At 33.3% G+C, this 23588-nt stretch overlaps 1 protein-coding gene across 1 annotated transcript; it reads left to right on the top strand.

The window, feature by feature from the left end:
• Positions 1–9397: 9397 nt before the first annotated feature.
• Positions 9398–15592, top strand: LOC141708102 (ATP-dependent helicase rhp16-like). Its single transcript, XM_074511587.1, has 16 exons — positions 9398–9434; positions 10040–10096; positions 10327–11261; positions 11666–11788; positions 11872–11945; positions 12408–12465; positions 12566–12712; positions 12791–12876; positions 13138–13207; positions 13533–13661; positions 14169–14387; positions 14700–14804; positions 14894–15046; positions 15168–15256; positions 15355–15435; positions 15520–15592. The coding sequence occupies exons 1-16, from the start codon at positions 9398–9400 to the stop codon at positions 15590–15592; spliced, it is 2436 nt and encodes an 811-aa protein (XP_074367688.1).
• The last annotated feature ends 7996 nt before the right edge of the window (positions 15593–23588 follow it).

The raw sequence follows: 23588 nt of genomic DNA, 5'->3' as shown, positions 1-23588 counted from the left end.
ATCTGCAATAATTTTAATGAATTCTTGATACTCGTAGATCATACTTCACAAAATAATATATTTTATAGTATTTTGATTACACAACATATGTGGTCCCCAAGGTCTCCGATAAAAAAGTGGTCTCCATAGAACTTTTCTCATATATATATATATATATATACATATATATATATATATATATCGATTTGAGAACTCTGTGAAGCTCAAATTGGCTCACAGCTGCTTTACAAGTTGAACAAACAAACTACAGAGAAATTCTTGACAAATACAGTTTTTTATATTTCTCTCCTAAAATGTGTTTGCTTAGTTAGTTTGTTCTACTAGCTACACTGGGCTTATATATCACCAAGTTTATATGGTAATAAGACAGGATAATAAAACAAAACCTATCAAGTCTAACTCCATGCTGCTTCATTACTCTATTTCAGCATCTTTGAAAATCTTCATAACTTGCATGAAAATGGTAATGCTTCTTTATTCTCAATTTCGTGCTAAACAGGCTGCCACATTCCTTTTACAAACACCCAACGCATGTGACTGTGTTGTCACAGTCAACAGATATTTGAATTGATCATCCGTCGGGTACATGCTTGTTATCCGTCGGGTAGCTTTGTTGATCATCCGTCGGGTAGCTTTGTTGATCATCCGTCGGGTAGCTATTTGACACTTGACTCCATTCCCTTATGCAGAATTACAAGACATCTCATGTTTACAATTAATCAACCTATTATGCATATCTACTAGTAGTCAACATGACTCATAAACTCCTACAGAATCTACACAAAGTTGTTTGCAGAAATGTGCTACAATACTTATTATTATATAAGCTACTCACTCGATGGATGTCAAGTCATCATTCATCGGGACTATATTGAATCATCCGTCGGGACTATATTTGATCATCCGTCGAGTCCTACAAAATTCACTAAGTTAAATCTACTAAGGTGTTTTGTATAATTTATCATCAAGTTCACAACATATTCCTAACACCTGCCGACTGTAAGAAAACCGATCGGTTGAAGTAGTCGTTATAAAGCTTTTAGAATAAAAACCACCACGATAATGACCAAATACGTCGGTACCCATAACGTAGACCAACCGGATTCTGAAATACCGGTCGATATTTATAATATTTTATTTGTATTTATTTTATTTGTAATATTAAAAAAACTATATATTCATTATTTGTTTATCCAAATTTAGTTTTAACATGTAATTTTAAAAGAATAATCTAATTAATATGTCAAACTTGTAGATTTTATTATCTTATTTATTTAATGTATGTTTAGGGTTTGATGTTGTGGTTATACAAAGAATTCTTGTATATTAATAATATTAATGTACTATTGCGAATAGTATGCATAATATTATTAAATGTGTTAATGGAAAAAAATTGTGGTTTTTTGTGCTTCTTCCCAGGTGGTGGAAATTGCAATTATTCAAAAAATTGCTTCAAAGACTCACCACTCGATCGACGTTTAAACACTCTAGTTTCCGTAGTTGTAGCCTAACACTTGGAAGACGTAGTGGATCTCTTTCCGTAAAAAACAACGATTTATGCTAAAAACCCTTGTTTTCCATAATTTTTTAATTGAATACCTTGAATATCCCCAACACAAATCGGACATGAGAGTTCTTCATGTATTGACCATCCACATATCATCCCTAATCCTAGAAAATTGGTCACGGCCATATACCTGCCGCCTTCAGCGTGAAATTTTGCTTCTTTCAATGATCATATATTTCCACGCCTATTTGCCATAACATTTTTAGTTCATCCATCAAAGGGCGAAGATAGACATTAAGATCTCGTCCCGGACCCTTTTACCGATAACTAGAAGAGTAAGAAATGTGAATGGTTTTTTCATCCAAATAAAAGGTGAAAGATTACAAACAACGGGCCATACAGTTGTTTCCCAAATTTTTAAATGGATTGAATCCATCATCTCCAATGCCAAGATGTACATTTCGACTCTCTCTTGCAAATAAAGGATAATGATAGTCAAATTATTTCCATTCATCTCCGTCCGTCGGATGACTAAGTTCTCCTGTTTTTGTCTCTTACCTTGTGGCATCTCATATATTCCGATGTATGTTTAGACATATACAATCTTTGTAGACGGGGAGTAATGGAAAAATATCTTAAGACTGTGTGGTATTCTTTTCCCATTTTTCTTCTTTTGACTTTTTTAACAATCTTTGTCACGAATATCACAAACGATTTTTGATGCATCATTCCGGTAGTACAACATACAATAATTTCTACATGCATCAATTTTTTGATACCCTAAACTTACTTCTTCATCAATGTCTTCATATTATAGTATGTAAGAGGCAACGTATTGTGCTTAGTAAGAACATCAAAAAGTAATGCAACAAATGAGTCAAACATTATTTTGGAGCATTTTGACGCATTTTTGAAATGTAACAATTTACTACTAAATTTCATCTCCGTGTACTTTTTATTACCGGGATAAAAGGAGCTCTGCATCAATAGCATTCTTGTGGAATTCAGAGGCGCCTTGAGTTTGGCGGTTCTTCATCAACCCTACTACTACTACCTTCCTTTTCGACATCCTTATTATTTAATCCACTAATATCTCGTAACAATGTGTTTATATCAAAAGGTTTTTCAATTTTCGTACTCCGACGACGCTTCCGCTTTTGATGTTCTATTTGTTTTTCACCATGTACATCCCAAACTTTATAAATTTCCAAAAATCCATCCATCAGCAAATGATTTTTCACTTCATCTAACTTGAAAAATTAACCATTTTCATATGCATTACAGGAATATATACCTTGTTTTCTCTCCTTTAATTCCATGGACACCGACAAATTCAATTAATGAATCTACACATTTCATATATTAATCATTCGATAACAGAAATCTATTTTCTAAACGTAGAGAAATCTAATCTCGATTAGGCATGGACGACATCTACATATCACATTTTTTGGTCTAATTAGTTCACATACACAAATTTATTACAATTACAAAATTTATTACACATACAGAATTTATTACATATACATATATACTCATCATCAACTAATTACACATGCACATCCATTACCCACATATTTATTGTACATACACATATAAATATACTCATCAACTAATTACACATAACATTTATTTCACAAACATACACAAATTTATTACACACACAAATTCATTCTCAGATAAATTTAGTACACATAAAATATAAAAGCAATTACAAATACATGGACAAATTAAACTTATAATTTCAAATATTCAAGCTCCTCCTCAAATTTGATAATTCACAATATGCAAGATCTACAAATATATATATATATATATATATATATATATATATATATCTGTGTGTGTATGTGTGTGTGTGAATTGAGCTTAAAATTGCATAAAAAATGTAGTCAACAAGTACAAAAGCAAAAATAAATTAAAAAAACCTATATTCTGACTGATTCAGTAGATTTTTGAACTGACAAGTAATTAAAATATTATATCTCAGACCAATCAATTAAGTTGGTGGGAAAATTTAATGCATCTAATTACGACCATGTTTCGATCCTAAAGTCAATAACAACAGAAAAATATTACAGACTCCGGCATTAGTCAGTAAATCTTTTGGTATAGTTACTGACAGATTTGGTCGGTATAGTGTTAGTTGATAAGTTGGGTTAATACAGGGAAATGACTATTTAATACTGTAACAGCCCGCACTTCCGGACTATTAAATCTAAGTACAAAAACTAAAAGAAGATACAATTTACTAATCAAAAATCTATTACAAAGGTGTCTATTACGAAAGCACAGTTAACGGAAGTCCAAAAGTCAGTCTACTCCAATTCTAAGTCCTCAAACTTGAATATTATCCAATTCAAACTCTTAGACAAAACCTGAAATATTAAATTGGGTGAGCTACAAAGCTCAGCAAGTACAAATTGACTAACTATTTAACTGAAAATCAGCGGGTGTTTTTAATAAAATAATTTTTCTCAAAAAAATAATAATTTTGTAAAATATCTTCTAAAATAAATTCAACCCAAAGTTTTATATTTTAAAATTCAGAATTTTATAACAGATTAGAACAGAGTAAAATAGAACAAAATGATAACTCTTATAAATACCACAGTCTTAATCTACCGCCAAACTTTTCCAGTAGACGGCATCTTATTCTTATTCTTATATACCACACTTTGTCAGTGGTCCGCATCTAAAGTTCAATAATTACGCACCCCTAATAGGTACCTAAAGTTACACACTTGTGCGCCTAATAAGGGTATCTAAGGCTAGTTCCGGAACTATAGCGTAAATTACGAACGGGTTCGAAAACGTAGACACTGGATTTCAAAATATTCTCGTATCTTATTTCTTATACAATTCAAAACATAATTTTTATATCTTATACGAAATTCAAAATTCAGAGTATCAAAACTTTTTCGAAAATAAAAATAAGTCAAAAAGTACTTACCTCAAAGCCTGACTGAATTTTAATATAGCCTTTTTGACCCTCTAAATGATGTTATCTTGAAAAACATGAAACACAAAAGTTGTATAGAACGAAAAGATCTTTCTGAAAAGTACAGAATCAAAAAATTCTGACTTACGATGAATTAATTACGAATTTTACAAGACTGCTAATTTATGCAGAGAAGAGCCCTACGAATTTTAATAATTAAAATGAGGAAGACGAATATGATGTATTTATAACGATACAATGAATTTGGTCGTTGTTCGCATGAATCCGATCGAAATTTAATCCTCGTAAAAGCCAAAGTCGGTCATTATTTGAGTTGATCAATCATTATAGTCTATCGATTTAACTTTAAACTTGTCTTAAAAATTTGTCTAGCCTTGGGAAAATTTTTAACATTAAAATTACAAACAATAATTAAACTAAATATTCATAACTTACAATCCAAAAATAAATTGAAATCATAGTTCATAATAAGAAATGTACTTAAACCATGTTAAACAATATAATTAAAACATAAAACAAGCATCAAATATCTCTAATATGACTATAAGTCATCTTTAAGTTCTCGATCTCCTCCTAAGCATCCTTCAACTGCTCTTTGAGTTCTTCCACCCTGATCTCAAACATGTTCAACTTCTCATAAATTAGCCGTTTATCGATCTTCACCTCTCGTTGCTTTTGTTGAAGTTTCGGTATGTTTTCCTTTGCTTCGTCGAGATTCTGGGAGATGTCCCTGCTGAAACGATCTCTCACATTCATGCCTACATTTACAAAATAAACAAAATTTGTTAGATCATATAATCCAAAATCACAAAATTATATACACACACTCACTTATAACCATCACTGATGCATATATATACCTAGCAATGTGTGTATGTGTGTGTAAGCATACCTCAAAAAAAGCTTATATTTTTAAAAGAAAATTTAAAGATGTAATTATAAACTATAAGTAAATTATTTACATGCATGTAAATATAATTATAACCACTCAAAACTTTTAAACCTTTCATTTTTCCCATAACTGCACAGATGATTAGAGATTATCTTTTTCACCCTAGTAAAATGACCGCCTAACAATAAGTATATTGGTTGGAATTAGCTGATGTGGAGACCATTTCAACGGTCAGTCAACAAGTTTTGCCTTTTACCTTTAGCGATTGTTGTTCAGTCGGTGTATTTGGTCGGAATAGACTGAACTGGACACTACATCAGTAGGAAGTCAAATAATCTTTGGCAATTCTTGACCATGATCGAAATAATCGGACGGTAAAATATATATACCTACCGTCGTTTTGCGTTTGTCTTCAACATTTTGTCATTTCGAATCGATGTTTCGCTAGGGTCGTTTTTTGTCATTTTTTATGTTGATCAAAAAAGACCCTATTTTTTATTGTACATTATTTTATTTTTCTGGTATTTTTCGTTAATTATTCTGACAATTTAATATTAATATTTTTAAAATTTTATTTATTAACTCAATTATTAGTTACCTTTCCTTGTTTATACTTAGCTTGAAAAATGACTTAAAATAGGTATATTAAGAATTGATATTATTTGGATAAAAAAAAATTACGAATACCCATAATTAATATTTTTAAAAATTGAGAATACAATTAAGTTTGAAATAGTCAAATATTGAAAATATATATTATTAAAATAGTTTTGAAAGATTAACTTTAAATTTACTTTGAAAGTATAAATAAATATATATATAAAGGGGACAAAATTTATTTTAATGGATGAGGGAGTAAAAATTTAATGTCTATCTTGTCCCATTCGCTGCTTTTGTTGAAGTTTCGATATGTTTTCCTTTACTTCGTCGAGTTTCCGGGAGACATCCCTACTGAAACGATATTTAAAATTCATGCCCGCATTTACAAAATAAACAAAAGTTGTTAGATCATATAATCCAAAATCATAGAACTACATACACACACACTTATAACCATCACTGATACATATATATACCTAGCTATATGTGTGTGTATAAGCATACCTCAAAAAATGCTTATATTTTTAGGAGAAAAATAAAAGATGTAATTATAAACTTTAAGTAAATAGATTACATGCATGTAAATATAATCATAACCACTCAAAAACTTTAAACCTTTCATTTTTCCCATAACTGCACATAAAATTAGAGATCATCTTTTTCACCCTAGAAAAATGACCGCCTAACGGTAGGTATATTGGTCGAAACTAGCCGATGTGGAGACCATTTCAACGGTCAGTCAACAAGTTTTGACTTTTACCTTTAGCGACTATTGTTCGGTCGGTGTATTTTGTCGGAATAGACTGAACTGGACACCACATCAGCAGGAAGTCAAATAATCTTTGGCAATCTTGACAATTACCAACCATCGTTGTGCATTGGTCTTCAACTGTTGTCCTTTCGAACTGATATTTCGTCAGGGTAGTTTTTTGTCATTTTTTACGTTAGTCGAAAAAAACTATGTTTCTTTTATTGTACATTATGTTATTTTTATGGTGTTGCCCGTTAATTATTCTGACAATTTAATATTAATATTTTTAAAATTTTATTTATTAGCTTAGTTGTTAGTTACCTTTCCTTTTGTATACTTAGCATGAAATAATGACTTAAAATAGGTATATTAAGAATTGATATTATTAGGATAAAAATATTCTATGAATACCCATAATTAATATTTTTAAGTATTGAGAATACAATTAAGTTTGAAATAGTTAAATATTGAAAATATATATTATTGAAATAGTTTTGAAAGATTAAATTTAAATTTAATTTGAAAATATAAATATATATAAAGGGGATAAAATTTATTTTAATGGATGAGGGAGTAAAAATTTATATCAAATAGTGATGTTTGTCAAAATAACTATGCCAAAATTTAACTATACAAAATAGAAAAGAAGTGAAAATATAATTGTTTTAAAAAAATTCAAAATCATTTACGTAATCGTATTTTAAATATCATCTTTATATTGTCCCAAGCATCATTTGAGGGAGGGGACAAAATTTAGTGGACCTTTTTTTTATCTTTGCATTTTTTTTTCCAATATGTTCTGTAAATTTGTTATTATATACAATTTTGATATGCATAAAATTTCTAAAAATGTTCATAGTTGTATTATTATCAAACGTGAATTATATTTTGGATGTCATAGACTTTAATTAAATTTCAAATACAATATTTACGTTTAGAGATATTCAAAAAATCTAAAGTGCAAAATCAGATTTGATCTGGGAAAAAAATCTGAAACTCGATTCGGATAAAATTTCGACGAGTTTCGGCCCGGAATTTGGACCTTTAACGGACTTTCTTTTCTCTTGAAAATCTGGTCCAACTCAAGACTCGAAAACTTGGTTAAAAGCCCGAAATTAAAAAAAACATGGTAATTTTTCACATAGAGGTAATACCCCATTTTTTATACTTTTCTTTTATTAATCATTAAAGATACTATAATCTGCCTGAATTTCAAAATTTGTAAAAAAAATACTTACAAATTTATCAAAATTTATCATTTTATAAAATGAAAACAAAATCATAATTTTTTGAATATCGGGATATTTTAAAGGATTGTTTAAATTTTAATTAAAGACTATTTGATTTAAAAGTTTTTTTTAATTCTTGATTTAATACGCCAAATTTTAAAAAAAAAATCTATGAGGGGTGTATTCAATTGGGATTTTTATAGATTTTTTTGAATTTTGAAAATCTTAGGGTATTCAATTGAAAAATGAGCAAAATACTTCTTTTTAGATGTTCTTTTGCCCAAAATACTCATTCTGAAAAAAGGTGCCCAAAATACCCACCAGATTCTCTGCTGATACTATGAGACTCCTTTGTCAGTAGATACTCTTCTGTCAGTAGAGTATGGTCCTGATACTTCTTTCCCATTAAAGTATCACTTTTAAATATTTTTTAAAAATATTTAAAAAATGAATAAAAGTAAAATTTAATAATTTTAAAATTTTAGATGATACTCCACTGATATTTAATTTAATAATTCATATTTGAATATACTTTTTAGAATCCAAATTAAATTTCTTGAATTTTAAAAAACAAAAAAAAATTTAAAAATTTTAATTGAATATATATTTCTAAAAATCCAAATTGAATAACTTTCGATTTTAATACATTATCTAGAATCCAAATTAAATATTCTTGATTTTTCAAAATCCGTAAAAATCTTTGCAAATCTTAATTGAATATATTTCTTTATTTGTGTTTATTTTGGATATTTCTTTATTTGTTGAGTAAAGATAGTGAAAGAGAATCTAAAGAGTATTGTTAAATACCCCAAATATTTTTCTAAAAAAATTACCAAATGATGTGGCTGACACATGACTGATTTTAATTTGTGGGCGCATATAAATGCACGCGGGGTTTCATATTATTATTAAGAAGGTTACCAAATATTCATATGACAGATCATATTTTGAAAAAATTTTCATATAAAAAATTGCGGTCTCTATCATTTTCCGTATCTAAAATACACTATTCAAATAACATAATTTTCAAATACAATATTCATGTTTTGAGTTATTCAAAGCATCTGATCATAAATCTCAAATGCTATCCTCTCTAGAATTCAAATTAGATATTCTTGAATTTTCAAAATTCCAGAAAAATCTTTTCAAATCTTAATTGAATATATTTCTTTATATACATATTGTGGATATTTCTTTATTTGTTGAAAGAAGATAGCGGCCGAGAATCTAAAATACACAATTCAGACAGCATGAATTTTGGGCCAAGAGCCCGTTCAAGTGAAAACCTCAATTCAACTTTTAATTTCCCGCCTCACTCGCTTGTATATACCCCCTCTCTTCACTGCAATAAGCCACATCTCAAACCCTCACTCACTCTTGCATTTCATTTCGCTTCTCCGCCTAAAAACCCTAATTCTCTCATTTCATTCCTTCAATCAAACCCTAATTATCTGCTATGCCGCCTAAGTTCAATTCTCTACCTCCTTTCAGAGGTGAAACAACTCCATCACCTTTTACTTTCTTGTTTTAAATTTTATCTTTTGTGAACTATTTGTTTTATGATCATTTCTAGATAGAACTTTTGGATTGTTTAAAATCGTGATCTAGATTATGTAACACAAGATTTGATATCTATGATGTCTCTAGTTGCATGCTTACTAAATTGAGTGTAGAAATATATTGGCTAAGTTTGTAATCTTGATTTGTATGCATGCTATGTCTCTTGTTGATTGTGATTTGTATAGATTTTTGCTTTGATCTAACATTTCCTAAGAGAATTTGTATTTTCTTAGACGAATTATATTTTTCGAGGGTTTGTTTAATTTGTAGATGTGAGATTAGTTTGATACAACTGATTAAGAACACTTTTAATAACTTTTCTAGTTTGTCACCCTAAACCCTCTCTAATTGATATGGTTGGGACAGGAAAAATTATCATATCAGAGGGATTTATATGTTATTACTAGTTAACCCCACATGGGGCCTAGAGTTTAGAGTATTTATGCTGTATATATAATTATATATTATTTATTTATTTTTATTCTTTTGTAGTTAATATTGGTTAAAGTAATTTATATGTAATTGCTATGTCGAGCAGGAGATGATGATCGGGAAATTTTGGATTCTGATTTTGAGGGCACAGACGACGAAAAAGGTATATATCTACAATTATGTATTAATTGTGTTTTATTTTATTTTTTTAAATTCACTATATTTGTATTCTCATGTGTTACTCTTTTTAAAGTCTCTATTATATTTATGATCATCTTGATATGTTAGCTATCTGTTTCGTCATTGCATTAGCAATGCAACTGATGAAATAAGCTTAAAGTGATAAGTTTGTTTATGTAGTATTTAATCCGTCCCGTGTTTCCCTGAATGCAGGTCAAGATGTTTTAAGGATGACCGAGGATTCAGAATCGGAAACTGATTTAGAATTAAGTGATGATGAAAGGTTTAAAAGTGATTCTGATCAGGAAAGGCAAGTTTTGAGTCAAAAAGCGGCAGAAGTTCCTGACCTTGAAGTTGATGAATCCATTGAGAAGATTATAAGAAAGAAGAGGAAGAGGAATAAGAACAGGCCAATATTGATGTGGGAAGTTTGGGAAGAAGAATATGCGAGATGGTTAGCATCTTATGATGATGCTTACGAAGATACTGATAATCAGCACGAAGTTGTGGCTGAAACAGCTGAAGCGCCACCTAGTTTTGTTATGCCTCTGATGAAATATCAGAAAGAATGGTTGGCTTGGGCGCTAAAGCAAGAGGAATCTGCAGCAAGAGGAGGCATCCTTGCAGATGAGAAGGGAATGGGAAAGACTATTCAAGCTATTGCACTTGTAATGGCTAAGAAAGAACTTAATCGAGCACTGGATGGAGCTTTACCCTCAACTAGTCAATCTTCTGGATCGCCACAAGTTAAAGCTACACTTGTTATATGTCCTTTGGTTGGTGTGGCTCAATGGGTGAATGAGATAAGCCGCTCTACCTTGAAAGGTAGTAACAAGGTGCTGGTGTATAATGGAGCCAAGAAGGCCAAGACCCTTGATGAATTCTCAGAATATGATTTTGTTATAACTACATATTCCAGTGTCGAAGCAGAATATAGGAAATATGTCTTGCCACCCACAAGAGAATGCAGATGGTGTGGAAAGTGGTTCACTGAAAAGAACATGAATTCTCACCAAAGTTATTCGTGTGGTCCAGATGTTACTTATAAGCCGTCAAAACAGAGGAAGAATAAGAACGCTGGAGCTGATGTTGATGACGGAAATTGTAATTTGCGCTCCTTGAACTGGAATCGGATCATATTGGATGAGGTGCGTTTCTAATGACTACTCTATTACTGTTATAAAATCTTTCAGACTTGGCTACTTTAGTTGCTGTGTCTTATTCTATGTGCGCGCATGTATTCAAATATGTTAACATCATCATTATAGTTTTTCGCACCCTATGTCCGTATTGAATCCAGATGTTAAGTAATGAATTATGAGCTACCTATGTTCATTTATTAACATAGACACTGAAATATGCATTAGAAAACTTGCTTATTGTATTAATGTACATGGCTTATGGACACTGAAATATGGATTAGAAAACTTGATTAATAGTTTTATGTGTAGGTAACTAAGTTTTGGTTTCATATTAGTTTAAAAGGTTCATCTGCACTTAAGAAACTTATAGTACTTGGCTCACATTTGACCTTGTAATTCGAAATTTATAGGCTCACTATATCAAAGAACGGCGTGGGAACACTACGAAAGCTGTTCATGCCTTAAACTCTACCTACAAATGGGCTTTAAGTGGCACCCCCCTTCAAAATCGTGTTGGAGAACTTTACTCGCTTGTAAGATTTAATTAGCTTGATGTGACATACAGTTTAACTTTTATCGTTTATATCTAATTAGTTTTCTGATTTCTTTGGCACAGATCCGCTTTCTGCAGATTAGTCCATATTCTTATTACTTCTGTAAGGATTGTGATTGCAGAACACTTGATTATAGGTATTTTTCAGGGTTAAATTATCTTTCCCGGATGATGATATTAATGTGCTAGTACTCCACCAGTACATGTTCTTTTTGTTAATTTATCAGTCTGCCTCCAAATTTATAGCCTAGTTTCCGGAGATAGGAAGAGATGTTATTTAATATGCCAGAATATGTCCCTCATTTCTTTATATGTCCATTTCAGCTCCCAGTGTTGCATTTGGGTTGTTTAAAATATGTTACTGTTTATAATCATGTATGCACTAATAGCTATTAAAGGCACAAAACGCGCCAAAGTGCAGAGGTACGTGTAAGCATAAGCGCAATGCGTTTGCATGAATTGTTTCATTGAAGCACAAAATTGCATAAACACACACACACACATACACAAGTAGATGCTAAAACATGGTTGTTTATCTTGTATGCTTTACATATAATAAACTGTTTGTTACCTGACATCATTAAGTCATTAACTTGCAGTCCTGACCCTGGCTGTTGCTCACATTCCTCTGTAAGACACTTTTGCTGGTGGAATAAAGTGAGTCACAAAAGTTTAAGTTTCTTATACTGTATTGTGTCTTCTGATTAGAGTATGTACTGAAAAGTTGCAAACTTCCTGTGACATTGTAATTATGAAGTATATTACCACACCGATACAATCAAAAGGGAATTCGGGGTCTGACATAGATGCAATGATCTTGCTGGAGCACAAGATCTTAAAAAGCATTCTTTTAAGACGCACTAAAATGGGTAGATCCGCTGATCTTGCGCTTCCTCCCAAAATGGTAACTATAATACTTTCTTATGCTGCAAGGCGCCAATGCATATTTACTCCAGTATGTCATGCAATATTTTTTTGTCAGGTGTTATTACGACGGGACTCGCTGGATATTTTTGAAGAAAGTTACTACACGGCACTGTATAATGAAAGTCGGGCACAATTTAATACGTGAGTCAACTAAATCATTCTCATATTGGTTTTAATTTGAATCTGTGTGGTCTGTTTCATCTGACATATTGATAAACTGTGTCTTGAAGTTCTTCCCTACTGTGTTGCATTTATTTGGGTCCACTATCTAGGGATACCAGTGCTTGAATTTGTACTAAAACTGATGGCTAATAATGTCCAGAGTCACATAGATTTTTGTGTAATGAGAACTTCTGCTTCATCCTTATCAGAACGTAACTAAATTATTTCATGCATGTGCAGATATGTCGCAGAAGATAATGTTGGGAATAACTATGCCCACATCTCTGATCTCCTCACGCGTTTGCGACAGGTGAAGGATTTACTTACTATCTACAAGCATCTTTATATTATGCAGATTTTAGTATAATTGTCGATTATCCCATAGAAGGAAACTACTAAAAGAATATTATCAAAAAAATTGCATGTGGAATTTCGGTTAAATAATTTCTTAAATTTGTATTTGACTGCTTATTTAACTAGTTAGCTAGTGTAGTCAAGCTTGAGATGTGCAGCAATTGTTCAACATTTTAGCAGCATATTTTTTTTGTCCTTGATGCTGATTTTTTGGTATAAACTAATTATGAGATTAAGTTATCGTCTTGCAACTCTAACCTTACTTTCTGATTATATAATAGGCTGTGGATCATCCATACCTTGTATTATTCTCTAAAGCTGCCAAGAGCAGAAACCTAAATGAGGTACTGGATGCTAACAATGGTGAACTGATATGTGGGCTGTGCAATGAATCTGCAGAAGATCCTCTGGTGAGTTCATAATGAATTGTTTTTCGAGTATTAATTTCTTGTCAAATGAGTTTATTACCCCAATCAATATATAAGAAGGATATTGTAAGTTTTTAAGTTCTTCATTTTAAAGACACTTCTAAAGTCAAATTTTAAATTGTTGCAAGAGACAGAAGCACAATCCGTCAAAAACAGTAAATGTCCACTTGTATATAAAGTATATTCTTCTATTCTGCGAAAGTCTTTTTACCAGCTGCAAAACGATATTTTCAGCACCCTCATAAAACACATTTAACTTGATTTGCATGTAAAATACCTTGATCACTGAACCACACTCGGGTAATTTTCAAAAGCTCTATACCTCTTTCCAGTTTGGTAGAAGTAAAAGCTTATTGGTTTGTAGTTTTACACTTTGGTCTGAAGATAATATCATATTGACACATTATATTGATATGAATATGATCGCTCCTTGTTTGTTTTCTTAATAGAATCTTCTGCCTACTTATAAAGCTTATGTAATTACTTCAGGTTAGTGCATGTTCACATGTCGTTTGCACATCTTGTTTGAACGGCGCTGAACTAGTCTCATGCCCCACATGTAAGGAGCCCCTTAATGTAGATTGTAGTACAGAGAATGACCAAGGAGATGAGGATACTAAAACGATCATTAAAGGTTTTAAGCGCTCAAGTATTCTCAACAGAATTCGGGTTGAGGACTTCCGGACTAGTACAAAAATAGAAGCTTTGGTAAATTGTTGATTATCCTTTTACAACCTTTCTTTTTCTGTATTTTCGTTGGTAATGCAATTTTACTCTTACGTTTCGGTTGTTAATGACCGTTTTGACAAAACGACAGGAAGCTGCTAAACTATTTAAATTTACTTGACAGTATGATCTTGTTTATCTAAACGCAGTGTTCATAATAATTTGCTAATTCTACAGTGATGCTTCCACACACCCTTAAAATCAATTCAAACTCCAGATATCCTAAACACTTGTGCCTATATCTCACGTCAATAGTAGTATCTTTACTAATATGAGCTCAATTTAATTATATAGAGAGAAGAAATCAGGTTTATGGTTGAGAGAGATGGCTCTGCAAAAGCAATCGTTTTCAGCCAATTCATATCATTCCTGGACTTGATTCACTATTCTCTGCAGAAGGTGGGTGGTAAATTTTGCAAGCTATAGTTTTTCATATCTGCTTCGTCATCAAGCTGACTGATATTGTTTGATGTTGAAACCTTTTGCAGTCCGGAGTTCAGTGTGTTCAGTTGGATGGAACTATGACTACGAAGGCAAGAAATGCCGCCATCAAGAGATTTACCGAGGTTCCTGATTGCAGATTACTTCTCATGAGCTTTAAAACAGGAGGGGTTGCACTTAATCTCACAATGGCATCACATGTAAGAGAATATTATAATGCTAAATCTCAAGTGCAATTATATAGAGGCTTGTCTTTCTTTTCTTTTTTTGACCAACTACTGAAAGGAAGACTTAGTGTGTTTCGGTCTTTGACTCGTTCAGGTATTCTTGATGGATCCATGGTGGAATCCTGATGTTGAGCGACAGGCCCAAGATAGAATACATAGAATTGGGCAATTTAAACCTACGAGGCAAGTACCATGGCTATATATGTAGTTGCTTGCATATCAGTGTTTTATTATTATATTGTGCAACTCTTATCCTAAATCGCTTGTATGAAAATGTGTAGGGTTGTCAGGTTCATAACAGAAGGCACCATCGAAGAAAGAATTTTGAAAGTACAAGAAGAAAAGGAACTAGTATTCGAAGGGTACGTATCTATTCAAGGAATTCTCAAATGTTAAAATCATTGCTCAATCTAAATCAGCTAATCATTATGCTCTGCCTTTTACAGGACCATTGTTGGCTCATCCAATGGACTGGGAAGACTAACCGAGGACGATATGAAATTTCTGTTTGAAGCATAAATTCTGTAATGGCATAGAAAGCTTGTTGCTTGTTGTACCTAAGTGCAGGAGGTTCTCGAATGATAAAAAGATTATAGGAAGGTTCACAGATTTAATTATTTCTCTTGTATCATTTTTGGATAATATATGAGTAATATATGGTCAAGATTTGCATTTTCTTCTAATATTTCTTATAATTGAAGTGTTTTTTCTTCACCATTTTATCCATGTTATGGAGCCAGGAGATTACCATGTTACAAGTATCCCATTGATTGGCTTCTGTCGAGTCAGTTGCGCTCCTGGTGACAGATCCATCAACAAATCCCAACTTTCTCTTGGCTGAAAGCTGAATCTCCATCTGTCTCCTCTATGTTCTGTAATCTACAGCTCATTGCAGTTTGGACACGCTCACAGAGGTTGGTCCATCAGAAGGGTGTAAGAACAATGGATTTTGCATATCATTGCATGTAAATCTACTACCTGAGGCCATGATTTCTGAGAAACAAGAAACATGCAGTGCAAGAACAAGAAAGCCCCTTATCAGAAATTCATAAAACAAACACTCAGATTTTATATAATAGCGCTCCAGCTTTTTTGCATCGTCAGTTGCTTTATCATCATTATTTTACGATGTTTATATTTTTTGTATTAAGTAATTTGTTTATCATCATCGGGTGCATTGGTCATAACGTTTTAATCCAGGAATTTGTTAGGACATGATTATGAAATAGAAAGAATCGCGTTCAGGCAAGAATACTTTTGTGTGAGCAAAGAGAGAAGTGCAAAACATGTTCTCACGCTAAAATTGTTCTCACTGAGCGCATTCCCTAGAAATTAATATCACGTGCTAAACCATTTCTTATCCGACACCATAAAGAGGAAAATGATTGATAAAAGTAAGATAAACCTTATCTTTACGGATTTGGTGTGATTGTGTTTGTAGTTATATCGTTCCTCCAATACGATCACCTTCTGCACAAGCAGTCTGATGATTGAAGGTGGACAACAATTTGAATTAAAACTCTGACTTTGATAGAGAAAGAAACTGTGTCTTTGTAGTGTAATGGTGATATTACTTAGACACCTGAACTGGCGTCCCAGGCACTACGCCCTTGCTTAGATGCTGTGGCCCTTTTTTCCCTTAAAGCTGAGGACTCTTTATCTGCAAGAACATGTACACCATTAAAATTTAATTATAGTAGTATACTTGCGATATTTGAATGTTATTAATTTTTTTAAACATTACATGCTTTTCATCTTACAATAATGAATAATCCTTGTTGATGAACTTGTGTTATTCTTTTTTAAAAAAATATTTACTGGGCAATCTCTTACCACTGGTAATCGATCAACCTCCAATCACTTGAGCCTTGGAGAGTTTTAACTTTTAAACTTCTCATCAGAGGAAAATATGCAAATGCATTGTGTTAATCGTAATTGTTTTTTTATCCTGGATAATCTTAGAATGGAAATTTGAACTGATGATGGAGCAGGACATAGAATAATTAGGATACCTGTTAGAATTTGTACAAGCATAAAAATGAAGAACTGATATATTGAAGATGAAGAAGAATGTGTTACAGAACTTATTTTTTACATTGTTGTTGTTCTACTCTCTTAATTCTATCACTTATATCAAACTCAATATCTAACAACTTTTCTAACTGTTTTTCCCGCTCATTTCATATTTGACTGATCTAGCTGACTGTTTGACCAAGCCTTTTATCATCCTTGTTGACAGCCTATATGTCACCATCTGTATATTTATCATCCCCCCTCGAGTGAGGAGAGTGAAGTAAATTACACACTCCTAACTTGGAGAGTAAAAACTGCAGTTGATAGGAAGGAAGAGATTTGGTGAGGAGATCTGCAGGTTGTTCAGATGTAGGCAAATGATGGGTAACCACAATACCCTGTTTGATCTTCTGTCGGACCAAATGACAGCCGATTTCGATGTGTTTTGTGCGTTCATGAAACACTGAGTTAGAAGAAATATGCAGAGCAGAATTATTATCACAATATAAGGACACAGGTGTAACATCAGGTGTGTGAAGTTCCTTGCAAAGAGAAATCAGCCAGGTAATCTCACAACAGGAGTCAGCCATAGCCCTGTACTCAGTCTCTGCGGAAGACCTGGACACAGTAGCCTGCCTTTTACATTTCCATGAGACCAATGAATCACCCAAGATAACACAGTAACCAGTAATTGATTGGCGAGTTTGCTTACAGCTTCCCCAGTCAGCATCAGTAAAGACTCTAAGATTAAAACTAGAAGTGCTAGACATCAATATGCCCTGACCACATGTGTGCTTAATATATCTGACCAACTTAAGATCAGCTAACCAATGACACTCTTGAGGTTTATGCATGAATTGTGCCAAAATGTGCACAGGATAAGACAAATCAGGTCTTGTAATTGTGAGATAGATAAGTCGACCTATCAACCTTCTATATGCTGAAAGATCTGAAAGTACTGGTGAATCAGAGTCAGCAGTCAAGTTGTGATGTTGATCAAGGGGAACCAGACTTGGATTAGCATCCATGTATCCAACATCTTTGATAATATCAAGAGAGTACTTATTTTGATGTATAAAAATTCCAGCAGCAGTTCTTTTAATCTCAATTCCCAAAAAATATTTCAAAGAACCCAAATCCTTTATTTTGAACTTACTTGCCAAAAACAGTTTCACTTGAGACATTAACTCAGAATTATTGCCAGTAAGTATCATATCATCTACATAGACTAACATCATGATCAACTGTGAACCTCTCTTAAGAACAAACAGACTTGAATCACTAAACGACTGAGTGAAACCAAATTCCAGAAGAGCTGTAGAGAGAGTATCAAACCACTCTCGTGGAGCCTGTCTTAGACCATAAAGAGACTTAATCAACTTACATACCAACTGAGCACCAGGATATTTCTGTAAGATTTCATTAGAAATTACATAACCTTGAGGAATGTCCATGAAAACCTCTTCATATAGAGAGCCATGTAGAAAAGCATTTGTTACATCCAATTGAGTGATGTCCCAATTTTGCCTAGCAGCTAAGGCAAGAAGAACCCTAAATGTAGTCATCTTGGCTACAGGGGCAAACGTGTCAAAAAAATCAAGTCCTTCTGTTTTTGTGAACCATTTTGCCACTAACCTTGCCTTATATCTGTCTATCTTTCCATCTGGGAGATATTTGACTTTATAAAGCCATTTACAGCCTACTACTTTCTTATGAGGAGGAAGAGGTACAATCTCCCAAGTGTGATTAGCTTCTAGTGCAGCTAATTCTGTGTTCATAGCTGTACACCACTCACTAAATTGAGCTGCTTGTTTAAAAGTTGTAGGTTCCAGAGCTTTGACAGCAGTGATGGAATTAACAAAGGTGGAAGGTAGACCTGTGAAATCTTTAAACCTGCTAGGAACTTGTTTGACTCTCTGAGGTCTATCTGACACTTGAGGTGGAAGTATAGGGGTAACTGTAGAAGGACTAGAGTCAGGAGAGTGTGTAGTAGTGTCAACAGTCTCATTAGTATTCACGGGTGAATTAGTTGGAGACTCAGTAACAAACTGAGGAGAAGAATATGATGAATTATCAAGATCAGGTAATGGAAATGAGGTAATCGGGTCAGTAGCATAGTATGATGATGTGTCATGGAATAATGTTGGAAGTGATGGGGTAGATGTAATGTGCTTGAAAGGAAAAGATGTTTCAATAAAGGTAACATCTCTGGATACAAAAACATGTTTTGTGGAAAGATTTAAAACTTTGTAACCTTTTGTGGCATAGGGATAACCTCAAAACACACCCTTGATGCTTCTTGGAGCAAACTTATCAGATGACTTAGGTACTACTGTTGCAAAACATGAACAGCCAAATACTCTAAGCTGAGAGAAATCTGGCTTCTGACCAAATAAAACTTCATAAGGTGTCATTCCATGAAGAAGAGGAGTTGGTGTTCTATTAAATAGATAGCATGCTATTAAAACACAATCACCCCACAAAGAAAGTGGAATGTGAGCATGAAACCTTAATGCTCTAGCTACATTGAGAAGATGCCTATGTCTTCTTTCAACTAAACCATTCTGCTGAGGAGAATAAACACATGATGTCTGATGAACAATTCCATGAGTAGCACATAAAGACTGAACTTTTTGATTAACAAATTCAGTACCATTATCAGAGCGAAATGTTTTAACAGTAAGATTAAATTGAGTTTTGACATATGCAACAAATTCTGTCAAAATAGAGGAAACAGTTGACTTATCAGATAACAAGTATAACCAGGCAGCCCTTGATTTATCATCCACCAAAGTTAAGAAGTACATACAGTTTCCATGAGTTTTAATTCTATACGGACCCCATAAATCCATATGAACTAAGTCAAATATAGATGTAGAAACAGAATCACTTAAAGGAAAAGGTTTCCTAATTTGTTTAGACAAGTGACAACTGTCACAATCATGAGACAACTGTGATTTACAAGGAAAAGGAAACATGTTTAGTACAGAGTGTGGAACATGTCCAGTTCTGGCATGCCAAAGAGAAGATACAGAAGTCTGAGAGGAGATGGAGGCACATGTAGCTTCATGATTAAGATGATCAGTATTCAGAATATACAGACCATTGATAGCTTTACCAATCTCTAGGTACCTCATCAAGACAGGGGCCTGAAGAATGTATTTATTATCATGAAAAAGCATATTAAAGTTACTGTCAGAAAGCAACTTTGATATTGATAACAAATTATATTGAAACTCAGGAACACACAGAACATTGTGTAAAGTCAGATGAGATGATAAAGCAAATGAACCTAGGTGTGTAACTTTAGCAGTCCCACCATTTGGCAAATAAAGAACTGACTCACACTTTCTCAGATGGTGTAATAGGTGTATATATGGTGTCACATGATCTGTGGCACCAGTGTCTATAATCCAATCAGTATCAGTATGTGGTATAGCATTAACAGGACTAGCAAAGTGAAACATATTACCTGCAAACTGAGCACTGTTTACAGAGGCATATGGAGAGCCATCTGTCTGTCCAGTATTAGTCCTGAAACTTTGCTGAAACATCTGCATAAGTTGCTTATACTGTCCTTCAGTGAAATTACCTGATTCTGAAGAAGTATTAGACTCCGTTTTAGAAGTATCAGCCTTGAGATCACCTTGAACAGTTGTTGTCATGACATTCCTACCAGACAGATTCTTGGGTTTAGGTTTTGGTTTACCATGTAGTTTATGCCAAGTGGGGTATCCATGAAGACAGTAACATATGTCCTTTGTATGTCCAGTCATATGACAATATTCACAGTAGATTGGGCTGTCAGAAGCAGATTTCTTGAAATTTCTCTAAAATGATGGTCTAGTTTTGACAGACATAGCTATATTATCAGTAATTGCTTGTGCCTGACCAGTAATTTCCCTCTGATTCTCATCCTGTAGAAGCATTGCATAGCACTGACTCAAAGATGGTAGAGGTGTCATAAGCAATATCTGTCCCCTGATTCCAGTAAAGTGCTCATTAAGACCCAACAAGAATTGTGTTAACTGAATAGTTTTCTCATGAGTATCCAGTTTGACATTGATAGTGCAAGTGCACTTTAAACAAGTACACCTTGGAGTAGCAGTAAGACATTCTAGCTCATCATGTAATGTCTTGAACTTAGTGAAGTAGGCAGCCACAGATAAAGTTCCCTGAGATAAATGAGTAATCTCTTTCCGTAAACTAAACAGTTTGGGAACATTTGTTTGAGCATACCTAGTTTGTAGATCATCCCAAATTAATTTGGCTGATCTCATGTAAACAACACTGTTTCTGATATTTCCAGAAACTGAGTTTAACAGCCATGAAGTGACCATATTATTGCATCTCATCCAGTGAGCATACAGAGAAGTGTTAATTACGGGTTGTGAATATGAACCATCAACAAAACCTAACTTGAGTTTTGATGAGAGAGCAATTTCCATTGATCGTTGCCACTGACTGTAATTTTGTTCATCAAGAATCATAGTAGTAAGCACTAATCCTGGATTATCTGAAGGATGCAGATAGTAAGGATGATTGACATCTAGTAGAGTGCTGGAGGAACTGGATCCCATTGCAGCAGATGAGTATGATGCAGAAGTAGTCATGACTTTAGGCTAAATTCTATGAGAATCTCTATGATGCAAATGATCAAACAGATTGTGTGCAATTGCTACTATTTTTACACTCTTTTGTTGTGAGAGCAGAACAGACTCAATAGAAAGCAGAATGAATCACAACAGTATAACACGAACATACGAAGATAAAATCAACACTATTTGTATAAGAAATTGATGCTTATCTTGATCAATTTGAGAAGAAGCTAGTGAATCTTTTGTCAATTTATCACTGAAACACACAAGCGTCTGAAAACAAAGTGATTTGATGATGAAGATGATGATGAAGTCTTCAAGAAATTTATGAAATGAATGATTGCTTGTGACGAACTGGATCGATCGAAGCCATTAATCAAGCTTTTACAGGCTCTGATACCATGTTACAAGCATAAAAATGAAGAACTGATATATTGAAGATGAAGAAAAATGTGTTACAGAACTTATTTTTTACATTGTTGTTGTTCTACTCTCTTAATTCTATCACTTATATCAAGCTCAATATCTAACAACTTTTCTAACTGTTTTTCCCGCTCATTTCATATTTGACTGATCTAGCTGACTGTTTGACCAAGCCTTTTATCATCCTTGTTGACAGCCTATATGTCACCATATGTATATTTATCAGAATTGTAGCACAAACATGAACACTTACAGATCTCCCCCTCCTAACAAAATCATTCTTTTTAATAAACTTTGCGTTATTCTTCTGGCTAATATATTTACTGGGTAATCTTTTACCACTGGTAATAGATCAATGTTGAATCAATCAGGGCGCAGAGTGTTAACCAAAATATTTTTGTTTGTCGTAATGTCAGAATGCTTTTCTAATGTTCAGTAAACTATAAATTTGTTCATTTTTGAATTCCAAACTTAAATAGAAGTGTACAACATACTTCTCAAGAAACTTCTGCGTTTTCACTTTACAGTGATGCTTATAATTTCCCAGAAAAAGACTTAGGTGATTGATTTATTGAGTTTTATTTGCTAAATTATGCTTTCTCTTGATAACCTAAATTTTCCGTTTATGCAGGATTCTCGCTGTTTTTGTCTTTTATGATAGATAAACTGCACCATTATATTAGGGAACTTCGCCAGCTTTGAAAGGCCATGGAAACTGCAAAGAACCAGAGTTTGAGTTTCGAGGATAGCAAAAATACTGCAGAAGAGGAACTGAAAGGCTTGGTTGACGAGGTTTCTAATTTGAGGACAAAGATCAAAGAGCTAGAATCTTATTGTGAGTCAAATGACAAGGATATAAAATCTGCTGAAACCAGTTTAGTAGCACTTAAAAGTCAGTCTGAAGGATATGTGAAAGAAATTTCTCGGTTGCAGCATGAAAATAAACCTTAAGGGGTAGAGGAAGGCCCCACCAGAATCTTATACTCTTGAACCTTCCCCCTCACCAATTGACAAATGAGGGTGGGACTACTCGAACCCGGGTCTCTCCCTAAACCGAACTCTGATACCATATTAAGTAACCAGTCGCACTAAAACCTTAAGGTGGTAGAGGAAGGCCCCAACAGGATCTTATACTCTTCAACACTGATGTCAAGAAGAACATGTAAGGTAAAGTAATACCCGGTGGCAAAAATTTAAGTTCCGTTTATAAATCTCTCAGATCCTTAGAACTTATATTTTGTGTCGCCTGTTTACTCAGATTAAAGATACATGACTACATCTTCTTGTGAAAAGGAATGTAGTAGAGGGAGCATCAATGCCTTTGTGAGTTGTTTGTCAAATTTTCAAGTGACATATACTAATTGAGGTATTATTACATGATCAGCATTATTCTGTCAATCTACTTTCAATTTCTCTGGCGTGTTTTTTAGTTCATGAATACGAGTCTTTTTAGTAGCATGAAGAAATTCACAAACAAACAA

The sequence above is a fragment of the Apium graveolens genome, chromosome 2 (assembly GCF_009905375.1).
Source record: "Apium graveolens cultivar Ventura chromosome 2, ASM990537v1, whole genome shotgun sequence".
Lineage (NCBI taxonomy): Eukaryota > Viridiplantae > Streptophyta > Magnoliopsida > Apiales > Apiaceae > Apium > Apium graveolens.
Note: the sequence above shows the minus strand (reverse complement) of the source record. Positions and strands in the feature narration are given on the sequence as shown.

What these genes read in the sequence shown, in the direction of transcription:
- LOC141708102 (XM_074511587.1), top strand. Translation starts at nt 9,398, where the DNA reads ATGCCGCCTAAGTTCAATTCTCTACCTCCTTTCAGAG. An exon ending in ATCGGATCATATTGGATGAG is followed by an intron (nt 11,262 to 11,665) that starts GTGCGTTTCTAA and finishes CGAAATTTATAG; the next exon opens with GCTCACTATATCAAAGAACG. An exon ending in TGCAGAACACTTGATTATAG is followed by an intron (nt 11,946 to 12,407) that starts GTATTTTTCAGG and finishes ATTAACTTGCAG; the next exon opens with TCCTGACCCTGGCTGTTGCT.